The sequence below is a fragment of the Eurytemora carolleeae genome, unplaced genomic scaffold (assembly GCF_000591075.1).
Source record: "Eurytemora carolleeae unplaced genomic scaffold, Eaff_2.0 scaffold20, whole genome shotgun sequence".
Lineage (NCBI taxonomy): Eukaryota > Metazoa > Arthropoda > Copepoda > Calanoida > Temoridae > Eurytemora > Eurytemora carolleeae.
In genome coordinates this window covers 133802-153463 of record NW_019396765.1, presented here as the reverse complement: position 1 = coordinate 153463, position 19662 = coordinate 133802, and the positions used below count along the sequence as shown (strand labels likewise).

Below are 19662 nucleotides of genomic sequence, written 5' to 3'. Positions count from 1 at the left end.
ATAAAGTGTACTACCGGGACAATATAGTGGGCTACCGGGATAATAAAGTGTGCTACCGGGGCAATAAGGTGACCAGTCGGAAAATAATGTGGTGACTAGGGATGTAAAATTGATTCAATGAAATAATCAAAATTTCACATTGTTGGACGGAAATCTCGAAAGCAGATTGAGATAAATACAGGGCTCGTCAATAAACATTAAACAAGAATAGTTTCATGTTGCCCAACCAACCTTGTATATTTTAGCGTAGTTTGGACGGATTTAGAGATTTTATAATTTCTTGAATAACACGTAAAGCTCAATATTACGAGGAAAATGTTAGTTAAGTTTTTACATTTTTAATGATATAAAGCTTTAGATTTTATTGTTAATTGAAAAAAATGGGAAATTTTATTTGTTGTTTACAAAAAATAAAAAATAAATATTATTTTTTTTTGTATTGGTTGTTTGTTGGTTATATATATGTATTTTCCAAAAATTTTAAATGGCTGTAAGGCATGGTCAGAAAAAAAGATTTTCTTACACAAAATAATTTTTTCCCCATCATTAAAACTATAGACTATAATGGTTTTCAAATTCGTTCATTGTTGTACATGTATGCATGAACTGGGGTTAAAAGCAAAGATATCGCTATAAAAATTGTAGCTCACAAAAAAATATTACAACCTTCATCAATCAATTTAAGTAAATTATAAAATAAAAAAGCATGAGTAAGCCTCAAATATTTAATTTATAAGAAAGACGATCACATGATTTTAATTTGAAAAATAAGATTAAAAATGGATTCACACAAAAATGTATTAAAATCTTTCTAGATATCGAAACTTTTGCGTGGAGTTTTAATTTTAAACGCTTGATTTCGATATTCAATGCGGACATTACAATACAACCATGGGATATCGGAAACGAAAAGGAATTAAAAAATCCATAAGTCAGCAGAAGTTTATTACGTCATCCCGAGATTCACAACACAAGTTTCAACTTCAGTATATTTATGGTTCCAACATTGAATTGATTATTTAGATTTTGATTAATTTTTGATAATTTTTCTTTAGAATAAACTGCAACTTTGTTCTTTCAATACGAGGTATTGAATGCACGACCTTACTGTAAAAGTCATTTTGTCAAAGCTTAAAAGTTTTACTTTTTTAATGCAATTTTTCACCGGGTGTAACAATTCATAAGCCGTAGTCTTATAGATACATGTACAACGTGATTCAACCAACTCTTCATTGATGTTGATGTGAAGGTTAAATATTGGTCTATGAATCATTGTCCTTTTTGAAGCTAATATTCACAGCTATTCACCGGTTTGAAATCTGTACTGGACTGACAGTTAGTAGCTCCATGGAGGCATGGGTTTAGAGAGTACTGCCATCTATAGTACTGTACGTATTGTACACTACACGTGTGTACCTTATTCTAGCATACATGCGTCTTTAAAAAACTGAGATTAAGGTTATAAGTTTATCTCTTGCTGTAGCCTGTATTTCTGTAAACATTACAATTATTGCTGTAATGCAGTATTCACAGTACACAGACTACAGAAGACAATACGGGACGGCACAAATAATACCCTTCTCTTGATATCATTACACCGCCGGTGCATCTGCGCATATGCTATAAAGCTTAGGCGCAGATTTAAACAGTAATTACAGCTTTCTCTGAATGAAGAAGAAGTTGCTGTTCCTCAATCCATGACGGCTGTTCGTGGTACCAGGGTTCTCACATTCAGCCCATTCCTAGCAAAATACTATTAAAGCTGATCATACAGATAGATATTTCTACATTATATTTTAACAGAGGGTTTACATTAATACAAACAGAATCATGTTCAAAAGCAGGGTCTACGTTCTACAAAAGTATTCAAAGGGTGACTAACATAAGAGGATTTAATCTTATTAGTAAAGAAAGCATTACAACCAAATACATTTCAGTAGGAAACATGCAGAAACTTTATTCTTCAGTCAGCCAATCCAACATCTCATTTACGAAGAATCATTTAGTTGAACTTTCAAAACGGTTTCTATATAAAATTGTCTCAAAAATTTTCAGATCTTTTCAAAAGAAAATCCTTAAAAAATTATAAATCCGCCAAAATTTTTATTATTGTTTAATCAAAGAGAAAATGCTGAAAGATTTAGCAACGATTAAAGTTTGACTAGAAGTGCCCTGATAGCTTAGTACGGCGAGGGAGGGAACCCCGGACGCCATGAGCCTCTGCTCTGCTGACACAAGCCTCCCAGATTTGCTAGGCAGACCGAGCCTCCACTATGCAGACCAAGCCTCCGCTATGCAGACCGTGCCTCCGCTATGCAATGAACGAGCCTCCACCATACAGAACAGCTTTTTTAAATCTTGGTTTTTATGTGTAATGAAAAATGTTAACAATTTTTTAATGACACAGTGGCATGACAGGCTTCTCAAAGATGAAAAGTATTTATCAATTATCATAAATATTTCCTAATTATGACTTAGAAAGTAGAATATATAAAACTTTGAATATTCTTTACGTGAAATGAAAATATTAAGAGATAGAGTCATAATTAAAAGTTGAAATAGAAGATGAACGCGAAGCACCCGTAATACTTAGTATAATATAAACACTCACTAAATACTCACATGCAGGGTTTAACAGTTAGTGGGTAGCAGGTGTTAACAAGGGCAACGTTGTCATAGAGGAACGTTTCTTACATTTGTGAAATTTTTATTGATAAAAATTGGGATTAAATGACGACTCTTAAATCGCCCTTGTTCTATGCTGGATTATTTTTAGGCAGAATTTTGAATTATCACAATTAAGACATTTAACCTATGAATTAATAAATTAACGAACTTAGATCGCTTATATTTTTTATAATCTATAAAGATTTTGAAGTATAATTTTCTCTTCATCTTAAAGGTTCTATAGCCTTAATGATTTCTTCCAAAAACTTTATAGTTCTGCGTGCCAAAATAAAAGTGTTTTAGATGTGTTTTTCTCAAGTTTTTGGTTGCATTTAAAACACTAACAAATCCTTTTTCTGCAGGAGAATGGAAAAAGGATTAGAGGTTTTTAAACGTCGTTCCTAATTTGAGATATTTCTAGGTCTTAATTATATTCTGTAAAATTCTAAACTTGCATTGATGACAGTTTGGGATTAGGGTGAGCACATGCATTGCGGTTTCGACCTTTACCCATCAAAGAAGAGCATTCTCGGGGGAAAACTGAAGCTGCTCTCTCAGCAGTAGTTCATCAAAACTGAACGGACCAGGGATCAATGGATCAACAAATCAATGTATCAATGGATCAATTTGGATTAATGTACCAATGAACCAATGACTTAATCAACGAATCAATAAATTTATGGATCAATGGATCAATGGATCAACGGAGCAATAAATCAATGAATCAATTGATTAATAGATGTACAGACCAATGTATCACATGATTGACGAAACAATGGATCAATAGATTAACGAATCAATGGATCGATGGATCAGCGAATCAATGGATCAATGAATGGATGGGTTAACGCAGCAACAAACCAATAGATTAATGAATCAATAAACTCATAAATCAACGAATCAATGAATTAATGGATTAATGGATCAACAAATTTACAGATCAATGCATCAACGCTTAAGCACAGAGAAATTATTTTTTCAATAAAATCGTTAGTTCTGTGAAATCTTTCGTTATAAAGATTTTCATACAGTAGAACAGTTTGTCAATGGTTGGGGGGGGGGGGGGCCTGGAAACCATAGATTTAACTGGATTCCTAAAGGAATCGTTATTTTTTCTTATTTTTTTGCTCTTATTTCACTGATCAATGAATTTGATCGTTATATAAAGATGAAAAAGAAATGAAATCAAAACAATCTTTTCAGAAAAAAATTTGAAAGGATTATAATTAATTCTCAAAATTTGGGAACGCAACTATCAATCAAATAAAAAAACCTAAACAATCCATCAATACCAGAACATAAATAAGAGTAAGGAGAAATATTTAGTTTTGATAATTTTTGATTTTATAAATACAGGGCTCTTTGTGCTGATCAACTTACTTTTTTGCCTTTTTTCTTTCTAAGCTGTGGCCCTTACCCTTTTTTACACTAATTCATGTCAACTTTAAATTGTAACATTTATCGTTAAGTTATTTCTAGTTTTATAGCGACGCGCCGGATAAAATTATAAAATTGCTCGATAACTACAAACAAAATTTGCTTATATTTTATAACTGGTCTCTTTGCCTATTGTAATCTGACGCCAAAATAGAATTTCAAAAATAGTATAAAAGTAGATGATACGGTCCAATAGATATAAATTAAATGAGGATAGAGCAAATATAGTATTAACACTACGAGTTCGCACAAACTAAGACAACCTTAGAATTAAAGAAATAAACCCATCAAATCAAAGATCCATCAAATTATTGAGATATCTTTGTTCTCCTGAGAAATCTTTGTTCTCCTCAGATATCTCAATAATTTGAAGAGTTTTGGTATGGTGCAGGCCATATAAAAGGATCTCAATTTAACATAGACCAATTTATATTTTGTCACTGTTGAGTAAAAACGAATTTTTGTTAATTGAAGATTTTTTTAGGCGAAAAATTGGATTTTTCTGAAAAAATAACTTGGAAATAAGATAACTTATAAAGATGTTGAGATGTATTAAACCAGCTCAAATGAAACCTGTATGTATCTAGCTAAAAAAAAGATATTTTTTTACATTTACCAATAATCTTTAATGCATAAGCTGAAACAAATGTTGTCAGTTTGGCTAATCCAAACTATATGATCAACACAAGCTACTTGGACTGAAGTTTGCGATTTTTTTTCTGCAAATATCTGAACAAAGACAGTAAAAAGGGGGAGCAGAGCCCTTTTTTTCAATTTTCGGTTTTAAAGTTCCCTTTTTAAAGGACTTTTCATAAAAAGTCGGATAAATTTTCACATTTTACTCTGCTCTATCTCTTGAATTATGGAATAAAACCATACTCTATCTCTTGAATTAAAGAATAAAACCTACTCTATCTCTTGAATTCAAGAATGAAACCTACTCTATCTCTTGAATTCAAGAATGAAACCTACTCTATCTCTTGAATTCAAGAATGAAACCTACTCTATCTCTTGAATTCAAGAATAAAACCTGCTCTATCTCTTGAATTAAAGAATAAAACCTACTGTATCTCTTGAATTAAAGAATAAAACCTACTCTATCTCTTGAATTAAAGAATAAAACCTACTCTATCTCTTGAATTAAAGAATAAAACCTACTCTATCTCTTGAAGCTGAAACTCCTCAGGTTCAACCCGTGGCCGACAGGGGAAAGGGCTTCTCCTATAATATTTTTAAAAATAAAACTAATTAAATAGAGAATTATAGATTTGATAAAAAAATACAAGTTTTTTGTACATAATTCAAGAATATGATTATGAATTAATCTATAGCCACAAAAGTTTAATTTTTAAAGATTTTCCTAAATTTAAAACAGCTTTTGAATGACTGTTTACAAGTGTGATGTGTACATATTTTGTAATAATTTTTAAAGATTTTTAAATGTATTGTGCAAAAAACTTATTGATTCTCCCATAAACATTCTCAAACATTATGTCACCTCCTTATTTTTCAACAAGATATAAATATCTTTGATATTCTAACTGATTTGTCAAAGAAAGAAAGGTTTAATCTTTTGGGGGTATTACTGTATTTAATTTAAAGGGATTGACCGGCCATGTATGGTAGTTGAATGTAGTATTGCGGAGATTTTCCCAGAATTTTGAGACATATGAGATGTTTACGAAGCATATTTATTTTTTGTACAGCAAAAGCGTAAATTCAATCTTTAAAACCCTTATAGATTGTTCGTTTTTGAGGGATGATTTTGAGAATCGGTTTTTATAAACTTATTCAATATCGACGACGAAAATGTAGTAAAAATTCTACAGTAAACTAATTAGATGTTTAGGTACAGGTTGAGAAAATCAAAATTATCTATTATCATTGAAAAGAAGTAATCTTATTCAATTATTCGTTTCTGTAATGTCTCATTATGATAATAAGAAATTCAATATGAAAAGGAATATTTGATTATAACATTGATTTATTGAGAAAATTCCAATTGAGAAATATGTTCCTAAACATCTAATTAGTTTACTGTAGAATTTTTTTTACATTTTCTGAGGTCGTTATTTGATAATTAAATAAAATCGATTCTCAAAACTTAACCACCCAAATGGATGATTTTGAATGTCGACTTTGCGCTCAAGCTCAGTAATTATACATCATTAAAACGTTTAATAAGTCTCAAATGAATGTTAAAACTTTCTCCACAATACTAAATTCTCAGTTGAACTACCATACATTGCCGGTCACTCCCTTTAAAAAGTATATTTATCAAATGTGTTTTAAAAGATTGATAAAACGAGTTAAACCTCTTTTGGGGTTAAAAGGTTATTAAAATGAGTTAAACCTGTTCTGGGGTTAAAAGGTTAATAAAATGAGTTAAACCTGTTCTGGGGTTAAAAGATTGATAAATGAGGTAAACCTGTTCTGGGGTTAAAATGTTAATAAAATGAGTTAAACCTTTTCTGGGGTTAAAAGGTTTATAAAATTAGTTAAACCTTTTCTGGGGTTAAAAGGTTAATAAAATGAGTTAAACCTGTTCTGGGGTTAAAAGGTTAATAAAATGAGTTAAAGCTGTTCTGGGGTTAAAAGGTTTATAAAATGAGTTAAACCTGTTCTGGGGTTAAAAGGTTTATAAAATGAGTTAAACCTGTTCTGGGGTTAAAAGGTTTATAAAATGAGTTAAACCTGTTCTGAGTTGTCCAAAACTCCGGATAGTTCTTCTTAGACCTGAGAAAATGAGAGCAATAATTTTATAAATAAATAAAAACAATTTGTTTGAAAAATATGCAAAGCAAGTCAAGCAAGAATAATAAGAATTTGTTCAAATTTACGCAAATTTTCTGTTTAAATTGATGCATTTTCAAAAATAATTGTCGACAATTTTTCGGTTAAAATTTTATCAATTTTGCCGTACAAAGTTTGGGCCTAATCGGTTTAGCCGTTTTGACAAATGAATAAAAATAACAGACAGACAAACCAAAATGGATACCTGATAACAAGGATACCAGGGATGATACAGGTCTGTATGAAGGTTGCGAAGAAGTCGAATGTAAGAACTACAATGTTCGAATATCCAAACTCTCCGACCATGAGAAGAACCAGACATATTCCCAGCCTCAGCAGTCTGCACAATTTGATGAGTCGAATTGATTAAATTAAAGGGTTTCTGATTTAAACGTTATAAGGATTGTTAATGTTAACGTTGAAAATGTTCAATGGATTATCATCGTTTAACGTCAACATAAAAAGGGTTGTCCATGTTAAATAGGAATTGCCAACAATAGTTAAACGTTAAACTTAAAATAGCGTTTTTAACTTTTTATTGGTTGTCAACGTTAAGATTTTATTTCACTATTACTCTGAGGCAGCAGCCGAAAAGATTTGCGCGCAGGCAGCAGATGCTCTCTCTCTGTCTTGTAATTCAACCCTGCCTGCGCAGAACTCCTTTTGACTTCTGCCTCAGGGTTATTGTGAACGAAAAACTCCTAAATCTTGAGAAAAAAAAACATTAGTGTCCATTTTGTTATTTTTAATTAATTTATGGTTGTCAACATTAAATGAATTGTTAATAATAAAAATGTGAATGGCTTAAAGGTTTGTCAACATTAAAGGTTTTGTCCATGTGATATGGCATTTACAGTAAAGAGTCGAAGCAACGTTAAATGGTTTTTCAATATTAAATCATTTTAAGTATGATTTTAAAATGGCATATCGTTTCCGGCATATTGGGGTTTCAGATTTATTTTTTCTTCTAAAATTACGCACATTCCGTTCGTAAAAAAAACCACACAAAATTTCACTCTTTCGAGTTAATCCGTTAGCAGAAAAAAATTTCGCATTTGTTTCTCAAAAATTTAAAATTTCATGAAACAAATTATGCGAATTTTTTTTCTTACGATATTCTGCATCTTTTTGTCGCTGGAAACACAAGACTTGTGCTACATATCTCAGAATTGCACTTTGAGAGCTCCATTTGACCTTCTCATCTGCCAAATTACAGAAGTATTTTTACCTAGAATAATGTCGAACCCGAGCTATTATGACAATTTCGTCAAACGTGAGTAGGTTCTGTCTCTTCTTTCCAATCGCACCTAAAAAATATTAGATAAAAAATAAAGAGAATTAATGTAGCACGTAAGCTAAGTTTTACCATTTCACCTTCTGAAGCGTAAGTATGCGTAAAATGGTGTTATTTTTACTTACTTCTTAGAACGAGTCCATATTACTCCCTCTTTCAATAAAATAATTCCTCAAGTTACTTTTAAAGATTATCTTTTATATATCAATAACAAAATTATATATATATATCTCTTTATCTTTGATTAAAGAAAGTTCAACCCAGGTAACAATTTTGCGGAAATTCCCAGGAAGAAAAACTGAATCTGAAAATTCGGTAGAATTGGTGATGAAGTCCTGAGAATTTCTTAGGAATTTCTGGAGAAATATTTCTAAGAAATTCTTAGAAAATTCTGGAGAAAAATTTCAGAGAAATGTTCAGGAATTTCTTGAAACTAAGTTTTTTATTCCGTTCCCCCAAAAAATCGTAAAATTGGTAACCAAGTTCTGAGAATATCTCAGTAATTTCCAGAGAAATATTTTATAGAAACTCTCAGGAATTTCTCGAGACTATGCCTCTTCTCAAGAATTTCCAAGGAATCAGTCACAAGAACTTGTTCTCGAGAAATTCCCAGGAAATTCCTCAAAGCAAGTCAACAAAACTGGAGAACTTGGAGAAATTCCTCACTTTTGTTAGCTGGGATATTGGGCATGCAAAGTTTTAAATGGAGGGTAAATCGACCGGCCTTTATTTCTACACCCTGTATTATATATAATTTACCTCGACTTTTAGCTGAGAACTTGTGTGCCCTGTAGGACGAGGACTCAATCCAGAACAAATACAGCAGTTGCCTGCAATATAATTATATAAGGTTAAAATATCTAACCAAATACAGCAGTTGCCTGCAATATAATTATATAAGGTTAGAATATCTAACCAAATACAGCAGTTGCCTGCAATATAATTATATAAGGTTAAAATATGTAACCAAATATTTTCCTAAAGGATTTGTAAGCGTAATTTCAAGTAACCCTCCATGTAAAGATGGCAATGCCTGATTCACATCTGTATCCTTGAAATCTTATCTGAGCTGAAAACTTTAGAATGGGATATCCTTAATCCCCATCGGTTAATTAATCTGGAGCTTAATAACAAGAGGAGAACAAGCATTATTTAATCTGTAGATTAGAAAAAAGAGGAGGTCAAGCATTGATTTCGATATCCACCATTCTAAAGTTTTCAGCTCTGATCAAATTATGGAAAATCACGTCGTTTTTCTGACTCGAAAGTGTTTATATCTGTGAATTTCTCCATTTTTATTATTAGCAAGAAATACAGAATTCACTCTTGCAGTGAAACCTCAAATAAAAAAGTAATAGTTTAAAAAGCAAAAACATGGAAGTATAATTCATATTTGATCAGGAAAAGAGTTGTAAATTGGACATTGCCATCTTTACATGCAGTACATGGTCACTTTACGAGAGCAGTCCCTTAAACATTTGAAGTACAAGGTTTAATATACTATAAGATTTTACAGGTGTTTTGTGGCCCTTTTTTCTAGTAATAAGGCTAAATTTGAAATGTACCAGATGTAATATGGGGGTCTGTATATTTCACGAATATTCCCTCTCCTGGGGATGTGTGTATAATGTTTTCCGTGGCAGCTTGGATGTATCCGGATTTTAAAAAAAATATATTGCGGATTTTTTCAGAGAAGAGTTGCGAAATTGTTTTAAATTGATTACTAAAAAGATCCCGTATATATGAATACATTCATGTGCTCTTGCTATATATATTCGCACATGTGAGATTGGCTGTATTACTTTACAGATCTTAACATGCATTCAATTTAAATCTTAAGGAATTTGCTTTAGCCAAAATAAAATTGCCTATTTACATTAGTTTAATAGAATTGATTTTGTAATTGTTTTCACCCCGCACTGGTAGGTGTATTATGAATAAATTATTGTCTCAGACTCAATATTTGATATTTTGGAGACATATATTGTATTTTTGAAAATATTCCAGTTTGTAAATTTTAACATATTTGTCTAAATATCTGTAAATTTTAAATATTAACAATTATTTCAATATTTTGCTTAAGCTAATTATATTTTCAAAAATGTTTGCTAATATTTTCCTACAAAAGTCCGTACATCAAAACATCCTTTGAATTACAATTGATTTTTTTTCGAATGAATCATGAATGTTTTATTGAAAAAGTTTTTTTTATATAGATAAAAAACATTTCTACTGTTTCAATATATTTTGTACAGTAAATATTTTTTAGTGGAAACAAATATGCGAAATCGTATAAAATTTGATTTCTACATTTCTTACAGACATCTACAAAAAAAAACATTTACTACAGATTTTTTTTGTTTCATTTATAAATGAACTCCATGAAATCACTGGCGGATTAGAACTCTTGAACCACTGAACCGATATGCCTCAAATTTTAATTGTGGAATTCGGTTGAACAATCGGAATGGTTTAGCCTGGTTTAAAAGTTAAAAGTTAAGAATCTCGACTTTTGTAGAAAAAAAACTTAGTTTCCAGACAAAGCTGGGTGCTTGCGATAGTATATATATATTAATATACAAAGTAGTAATCTCTGTTTGTGTGCTTGTTTGTATGTGCGATCAAAACTCCGGAACGCCTGGACCAATTTGCCTCAAATGTTGATTGTGTAGGTCAGAACAACTACGGGGTCTTATTTTTATTTAAAGATTGAAGAACCAATACATTGCATGGAAAGTGGACACCCAAGACCAAGTAAGATACTTTTCCTATTCTTTTAAATAAAATATTTTTCTTCTATTTGAACTAAGAAACTCTCTAGCATTGAGGTTAATAAATCAGAAAAATGTGAACTATTCGTTATTATTAATTTATAAAATGAAATTCAATCAGTAACTAAATTTAAACATTAATGGGCTCAAGTTCTCTGAAGAAAATAACGATTTCATCTTTGTTAAAGATAAAATATATATAAGCCATCTTATTAAAAAAAAAAACTTAAACAGCCAAATTTAGAATTAAGCAGAATTTTCATTTGTTCTTACCAAACCCACCACTAATTTTTGCAAAATAAACTCTATTTTCTAACTCTATTTTCTTTGTATAAAATAACCAGATAAAGTGGCCGTGTAATTTTAAAAATAGCTTTTGAAAAAAATCCGATTTTTGAATTTAAAGAAAAAAATTGAATTTTGAAAACAAAAAGATTTAAAAAGAATGAGATTTTTGGAAGAACTTTTTTTAGCCTATGTTTTTTACCCCTGGGCTCTCTAAAAAATTTCAGCCAATTTAGTTCAGTCGTTTGACAAGCTATAGCTAACATATTTGTATATGGATCCAAATATATATATATATATATATTTATGAGCGAAGAGCTTTATTATATAGATTTATTTAAGCATGATAAAAAAGATCGAAGCGCTAAAAAATATCAGAAGTAATTTAAAACAATAAATTGAATTTTTTTTCGCGCATTTATTGATGTTTTTAGCTGATTTTCTTTTTTCTCCACTTCAAGTTCTTCAAGTCTGCACAAATATGCATAGAATCTGTAGGGTCGTCATTTCATTCGTAATTTCTGGTTCAACGTTGTGATCTCTTAATTCTATCTTAGTTTTAATAATACATTTAAAGGGACAGACCGGCTATTTAAGGTAGTTAAACTGAGTTGTTGTGGACAAATTCTTTAGGGTTCATTTGAGACATATAATACTTTTTAAAGATCTGTAAACCCTAAGTTTGAGCGCAAAGTCGACGTTCAAAATCGTACTTTTGGATGGATACGTTTCAAGAATTGTTTTTTTTTAATTATTAAATAGCGACGATAAAAAAATTAAAACAATATTCTACAGTATTAGTTGTCTGGGAACAAATTAAGAAAATGAAAATTAATTCTTACCATCGAAATTAAGTTATCTTTTTCAATTATTAGTTTCTATCAAAGACTTTGCTAATTAGCAAAGTCTTTGGTTTCTATAATCTCTCTTTCATCACAAAGATTTTCTGCAGATTTTCTGGAATTTTTATTAAAAAGACGACATTTGAAGAATTTGAAGAAATCTGCGAACAAATTCATAAAAAATAAGAAATTCAATGTAATGATGAAAACTGAAATAATTAATTCTAACTTTGATTTATTTACAAATTTCTTTTGAGAAATATGCTCTTAAACGTCTAATTGGTTTACTGTAGAATTTTTACTATATTTTTCGTTATTTAATAATTTTAAAAACCCATTCTGAAAACTTACCCAGCCCAAATTCATAATTTTGAACGTCGGCTATGCACTCAAACTCAGTAATGATACATCTTGGAAACATTTTATATGTCTCTAAGGAATCCTAAAGATTTTGTCCACAACACTGCATACTCAGTTGAACTACCTTACCTTTTTTTAAAGTTAACAATTAACAATAAACAAATGTAATCTCCTAGACTGTACAAATACCAAGATTCTTATGTACATGTATATACCTAAAATACACACCTTCGGTTCGGTATTACTTACACACACTCTTTTGGTACAGGCACACCCCCATGACGTTTCCGCACCCTGTTTTTCTCAGAACCGTTTATGAACAATGATGGTACTGTTTATTCTGACATTCCATTCTTATAGATTTGTAGAGGATTACTCGCAAATATGTCAGACTGAACCTTTAAAAAAATTTGAACCGAAACCCCCCCCCCCCCCCCCCCAAGTACTGTAACTTACAGATTGACCTTTGGAAGTGGAGTACATGGCCTGTACAATTAGTAAAGGACTAGCGTACATCATCACTCTTCACACTATAACCTCGTTGGATAAAACGAACGAAACTGACCGTTCTCGAACGATGAACGAACGAAATGAAAAGAAAGCCGAACGTGCCCATCTCTAATTACGAGTTAAAACGTTCAACGTTAAATTTTGAATTTTTTTTCTTCTCGTTTTTTGGCGTTTTTTGTCGTTTTTTTTGGCGTTTGTTTGGCGTTCCTACCTGATGACGGATAGATAGACAAGTGTTGGCTGAAAGGTGGGTTCTCCCTCCGCAGAACAGAGGGTAACATACAGGGGCTTTCCATACTACAGGGGGGGAAACCAGAATTATAGTTTTACAGAGGTTGTTGATATAACTTTAATATTCGAGTGACCCTCGATTGCTAGAGTCCAAATAACGATGGTACCCAGCTTTGTATGATCAATTATGAATTCAACTTGATAAACATGGTTTTTTAGTTGAAAAATTGTGATTTCTCTAAAAAGGTGACTTCCCATTTTTTACTTCAGATACTATAGAAAAATTATCTGAATTAAACACTTTTCAAATTATAGGAACATGTCGATATCACAGGTTATTGATGAAATTAAGGTTTTAAGGGTACTGTTGAGAATCGGACATGGTCCTTTCTGAAAAGAGGGTCATTTATAATATAAAGACGACATCAGTCTCTTGAATTCTAAACAGGAGAGTAAAAATGGCAAAAATTTGGAGAAATTTTTGAAAGAAATAAAAATCTCCTAGACTCTGGCAGAAATTACATATCCGAAAAAAGGTAAAAAAAATTCATGAGAAAAAAAGTTTCAAAATATAATTTCAGCTTTTCCTTTTGAAAGTATGTATTCTCCAGTATCTGTCCTGAAATATTAAAGGTTAAAAACATGAAAAAGACCAAATTTAATAGAATCAACGAAAAAAATTTATCAGAAATTTTAAATTTTTTTGTAAAAGAAGCATTTCATTTCTATGTAAATTTTCTCTAATCTGTGTTTTATAAAAACTAAACTTATTAGACTTCTGTAAATATGCTAAAGCTTAGAAGTTAAAAAGATTCTAATTCTATTTTTATATTTTTTATTTTATAAAAAGGTTCTTTGTGATGTTTAATAATCTTTAATAGTTGAAAGTTTTCTTTTAGCCCCCAAATTTTCAGTATTCTTTACTATTTTAATTTGATGATATTCTTTATCTTTTTAAGTAATATCTAAAGTTTGTTCGTTTTTGCTTATACTTTCTTTCACTGTCAAAATTTGACCTAGTGTAAGAAAAAAAGCAAATGTTTTTTATTTAATTTTTAAAGTTTTCCTTTTTTACACTATGCTAAATTGGGACAAAACGATAGCTTTTGAGTCGTTTTTTGATTGTAAAGTTAAATAAAAACACACTTTAACAGATTACAGTTTTTAATCTTGAAAGTTTTATTAAAGAATAAAAAAGATTAAAAATGATCATCAACATTATACCTACGCATTCAGATATTGAGAAGCAAGCACAGGCCATTCCGGTGATCAGGCCGAACTTTGTCATGCTTACCCCGTTCAGTAGTCTACATAATATAATTAATTAGTAATCAATTAATTGATGGAACATAGTCATGATTTCTATTTTTCATTATGTCTAAATAAAAATAGTTGCCTTTGTTTTTTCTTTCCCGGTCACCGTGGACTAATCCAGTGGGGTCGGTCAAATAGGCCGGGTACTGTAAAAAGTCTGAACGCTCCAAGGGAGTTGTCCTAGTTAGCCCTCCGACGGGACTATGCCAAGAAAATTGACCCCTGTTGTATTTTAGTCTGGTTGGGGCGACGGACTGTACCAAAGGATAGGGTCAGTACACGCTGTTATCTGGCAGGCCGGTACAAACTGGGCAGCCGCAGTTCCTGTTCGAATTCAAATTACCACGGCCCAGAGTGCGGTGTGATGTTATAAAGTGTCCAGCTTGAGGTAATGTCTAATTTTTACATAACGTTTGAATGTGCAAGGGATAGAAGTTAATCTATTCATGTTTTTAAATTCCTTGAAAAGAAGACGACGTTCGAGACAAAATTTTTTTTTTTATATTCTCTGGTATTGCTACATCTAAAAACGAATTTAGCTATATGTTTAAGTTTGCAGATGTTTATTAATGCATCCATAATTTGATATTGTGTGATAAGTGTCCAAATCATTAAGAAGTACGCCTTTACCCGGGAATTATTTCACGCCCGAACACTTTTTAACGCCTCATCGGTTATAAAAACACCAGGAATGGAATTCCGCTCAAACTCTTCAGTAGAATCAACCAGTAGACCGACACAAGGGGAAAAATTATGTCGTATGAATAGACCCATCTTCAAAACCTCCAAACGCCAGACGTTTGTCTTTCAGGAGTTTGTTTTTCAAGCGTTTGTAGTTTATGAGTTTGTCATTTGAACTTTGTCTTTTAGGAATATGTCTTTCAGGAGTTTGAGAGGTTTGGTTAGGTTTAACTTGACATATGTTAGTTTGGTTTAACTTGAGATATTTAGTTTGGTTTAACTTGAGATATTTAGTTTGGTTTAACCTGAGATATTTAGTTTGGTTTAACCTGAGATATTTAGTTTGGTTTAACCTGAGATATTTAGTTTGGTTTAACCTGAGATATTTAGTTTGGTTAAATGAGTCCTTGTAGCTACATTTGGTTTGGTTTAACCTGAGAGATTGGTTTGGTTTAACCGAAGAGTCCCTGTTGCTAGATTTGGTTTAGTTTAACCTTAGGGTCCCTGTCTCTATGTTAGGTTTAGTTTAACCTGAGAGATTGGTTTAGTTTAACCCGAGAGTCCGTTTCTATATTTGGTTTAGTTTAACCTGAGAGTCCCTGTTTCTATATTTGGTTTATTGTAACCTGAGAGTCCCTGTTTCTATATTTAGTTTAGTTTAGCCTGAGAGTCCCTGTTTCTATATTTGGTTTAGTTTAACCTGATAGTCCCTGTTTCTATATTTGGTTTAGTGTAACCTGAGAGTCCCAGTTTCTATATTTGGTTTAGTGTAACCTGAGAGTCCTTGTTTCTATATTTGGTTTAGTGTAACCTGAGAGTCCCTGTTTCTATATTTGGTTTAGTGTAACCTGAGAGTCCCTGTTTCTATATTTGGTTTAGTGTAACCTGAGAGTCCCTGTTTCTATATTTGGTTTAGTTTAACCTGAGAGTCCCTGTTTCTATATTTGGTTTAGTGTAACCTGAGAGTCCCTGTTTCTATATTTGGTTTAGTGTAACCTGAGAGTCCCTGTAGCTGTTAGAATGGGTTCGACTGGGTCCACGGTCAGATATTTGCCTTCCAATAGGATAATTAGTCTAGACATATCATTCAATATTACTTTGATTTCAAGTTGGAATTTAAACTTATTCAGATTTTATAGCTTTTTTTCTTCAATGCAGGCTGATCAATTCGAGACTTCTTGCGTTCAAAACATTCAAAATTGAACTTATATCTTCTATGTAACAATACATAAACGTCATTATATCTTCTATGTAACAATACATAAACGTCATTAACTCATGACTTCAATAATCATGCCAGTGACCGTCCATTTAAAGAGTAAAATGGGCTTCAAAATATAGAATAAAACAGTTAACTGAAATTCAAAGAAAAAATATCGAAAAGTGCGTAATATATGATTTCCTGATAAATATAGAATAAAACAGTTAACTGAAATTCAAAGAAAAAATATCGAAAAGTGCGTAATATATGATTTCCTGATAAATATAGAATAAAACAGTTAACTGAAATTCAAAGAAAAAATATCGAAAAGTGCGTAATATATGATTTCCTGATAAATATAGAACCAGAGAGAATCCAGGTACATATGTTGTAGAAAACGTCCTCTACGGCAGATATACCCAGACATATCGGAATTAGATTTCCACTGAAATAAAGATATTGTAGAAAACGTCTTCTACGGAAGAAATACCCAGACATAACGGGATTAGTCCTCCACTAAAATAAAGATATTGTAGAAAACGTCCTTTACAGCCAATAACTCTAGACAATACGGAACTAGACTTCCACTAAAAAACATATTGTAGAAAACGTCCTCTACAGCATGCATACCCAAGTCATAATGGGATTAGACTTCCACTGTAATAAAGATATTGCAGAAAACGTCCTCTACGGCAAAAATACCCAGACATAACGGAATTAGACTTCCACTGAAATAAAGATATTGCAGAAAACGTCCTCTACGGCAGAAATACCCAAACATAACGGAATTAGACTTCTACTAAAATGAAGATATTGTAGTAAACGTCCTCTACGGAAGAAATACCCAGATATAACGGGATAGACTTCCCCTAAAATAAAGATATTGTAGAAAACGTCCTCTACAGCAGATATACCCAGGTCAAAACGGAATTAGACTTCCACTAAAATAAAGATATGATAGAGAACGTCCTCTACGGTAGATATCCCGAGACATAACGGAATTAGACTTCCATTAAATAAAGATATTGTAGAAAACGTCCTCAACGGTGGTTACTTGATACCCCAAGACGTAACGGGATTAGACTTCCACTGTTCCTGGAAAATATATTTAATGGGATACACCACTGTTCCAGGAAAATATATTTATTGGGATACACCACTGTTCCAGGAAAATATATTTATTGGGATACACCACTGTTCCAGGAAAATATATTTATTGGGATACACCACTGTTCCAAGGAAATATATTTATTGGGATACATCACTGTTCCAGGGAAATAAAAATATAAATTTCGATGAAAAGATTTTTTTTGTAATTTTTAAATTACTTTCCATTTTAAAAGGGGGTATCACATTCACCTATTCACAAAAGTACCCTTCAAACTATTATCTGAAGAAAAGTACCCTTCAAACTATTATCTATAGTTTTTAAGGGTATCGTTGTGAATTGAACATGCCCCTCCGGCCTCCATAAAGAAAGGGCCAATTGAAAAAGTCTAACTACCTGTTAACTAGAGACTGTACAGTCCCTTTCAACTACCTGTTAACTAGAGACTGTACAGTCCCTTTCAACTACCTGTTAACTAGAGACTGTACAGTCCCTTTCAACTACCTGTTAACTAGAGACTGTACAGTCCCTTTCAACTACCTGTTAACTAGAGACTGTACAGTCCCTTTCAACTACCTGTTAACTAGAGACTGTACAGTCCCTTTCAACTACCTGTTAACTAGAGACTGTACAGTCCCTTTCAACTACCTGTTAACTAGAGACTGTCCCTATCATCTACCTGTTAACTAGAGACTGTACATTCCCTTTCATCTACCTGTTAACTAGAGACTTTACTTTCCCTTTCAACTACCTGTTAACTAGAGACTGTACAGTCCCTTTCAACTACCTGTTAACTAGAGACTGTACAGTCCCTTTCATCTACCTGTTAACTAGAGACTGTACAGTCCCTTTCATCTACCTGTTAACTAGAGACTGTACAGTCCCTTTCAACTACCTGTTAACTAGAGACTGTACAAAAGCTGCAGAGATCAAGGAAAAGCACAAAACTAATTCTGTATTTATTCATTTTAAACAGAATATTATTAATGGTTATTAATGGCAAATAAATAAATTAATTGGGAAACAAAATATTGCCTAAAATAAGTTATGGATTTATTAATTCTAAATTTCACGCCCAAAAACATGACTTTATCGTCTTGTACATGAAAAAGCGTGATTTTTTTTCGAAAAGCAAAGTAGGTCTTTATTTTACTGTTTTGTCTGAAAATGAATTTCCTAGTGCATTGAATGGGAAAAGAATGATATTGTAGACGTTTGTTGTACTCCAGAGTGTAGGATGGTAGAAATATTCAACAAATAAGCAGATATTCAAATACAATCCAACTAAAAAAAAAATATTCATGATATTCTTTAAGCTCATTTTGTTCACAAATATTAAATATTTTTGATAAAGCAAAATTTATGATATTGTAATGTTACATACAAGGTCTTAATATTTGATGAAAATAAATAACTAATACAAAATATTTTCCAATTTGGTAGGAATTATATTAAAGTTTTGTTAGTAAAATATCGTCTTCATTGTATTGATATCATGCCGACCTCAGAGCCCAAAATTTAAGACAGGGTATCGTTACGAAACCCAGTTTCGAAACCCGAGTTTCACGAATGGGGTTGGGCAGTTTTGTGGATTTCAATATTTTTGTTATGAAATATTATTTTATATAGTTTCTTCATTTTCACAATTTTTTAAAATCTATTAAATCAAAATCTTCACAAATGTTAGACCCCGAAAAGGAGACTCGGGAGTTTCGTTAAACGATACTCTTTTAAATTTCTGGATCTGTGAGAAATATAATATTTTTGAAAATATAAAATATAAAATATATAAATCCGAGAGATTTAAAAATATACCTAGTATTATGATTGTCACAATAAATATGAAGACGTAAACTAAAATCATTCAAAGTATCACATAGATCTGAAACATAATCTATATAAAACAAGACATTTGTATACAGATATGTTGCCTATAGCCGGCCAAACGGCTGGACCGAATGAGCTGAAATTTGTTGTGGACATTCATGGGTGGCCGGGGGGTGTTATAGGCTAAAAAAATACGAAAATTGTTTTTTTTCTTATTTTTTTTTATTTTTAAAAATAAAATTTTCATTTTTTTCACAGGCAACGCCGGGGCCTTCAGCTAGTTTTTTATATATGAATGCGTCGAAAAATAATTGATGATAATCGGTTGTATTATCTGAATG

General features: G+C 31.6%; 1 protein-coding gene across 2 annotated transcripts; it reads right to left on the bottom strand.

Annotated features, from left to right (window-relative positions):
* Positions 1-1472: 1472 nt before the first annotated feature.
* On the bottom strand, positions 1473-19378 carry LOC111708358 (uncharacterized). Of its 2 annotated transcripts, XM_023481691.1 has the most exons (15): positions 19310-19378; positions 18671-18778; positions 18390-18447; positions 16736-16831; positions 16182-16259; positions 14415-14497; positions 13778-13809; positions 13171-13256; positions 8951-9021; positions 8126-8204; positions 7103-7237; positions 6799-6840; positions 5263-5325; positions 3178-3241; positions 1473-1742 (listed from the first exon to the last, which is right to left on the bottom strand). In XM_023481691.1, the coding sequence occupies exons 1-14, from the start codon at positions 19356-19358 to the stop codon at positions 3181-3183; spliced, it is 1041 nt and encodes a 346-aa protein (XP_023337459.1). In that variant the 5' UTR covers positions 19359-19378; the 3' UTR covers positions 1473-1742; positions 3178-3180. The 2 variants fall into 2 exon arrangements, with proteins under 2 accessions (XP_023337459.1, XP_023337460.1); XM_023481692.1 differs by lacking the exon at positions 3178-3241.
* Positions 19379-19662: the final 284 nt, after the last annotated feature.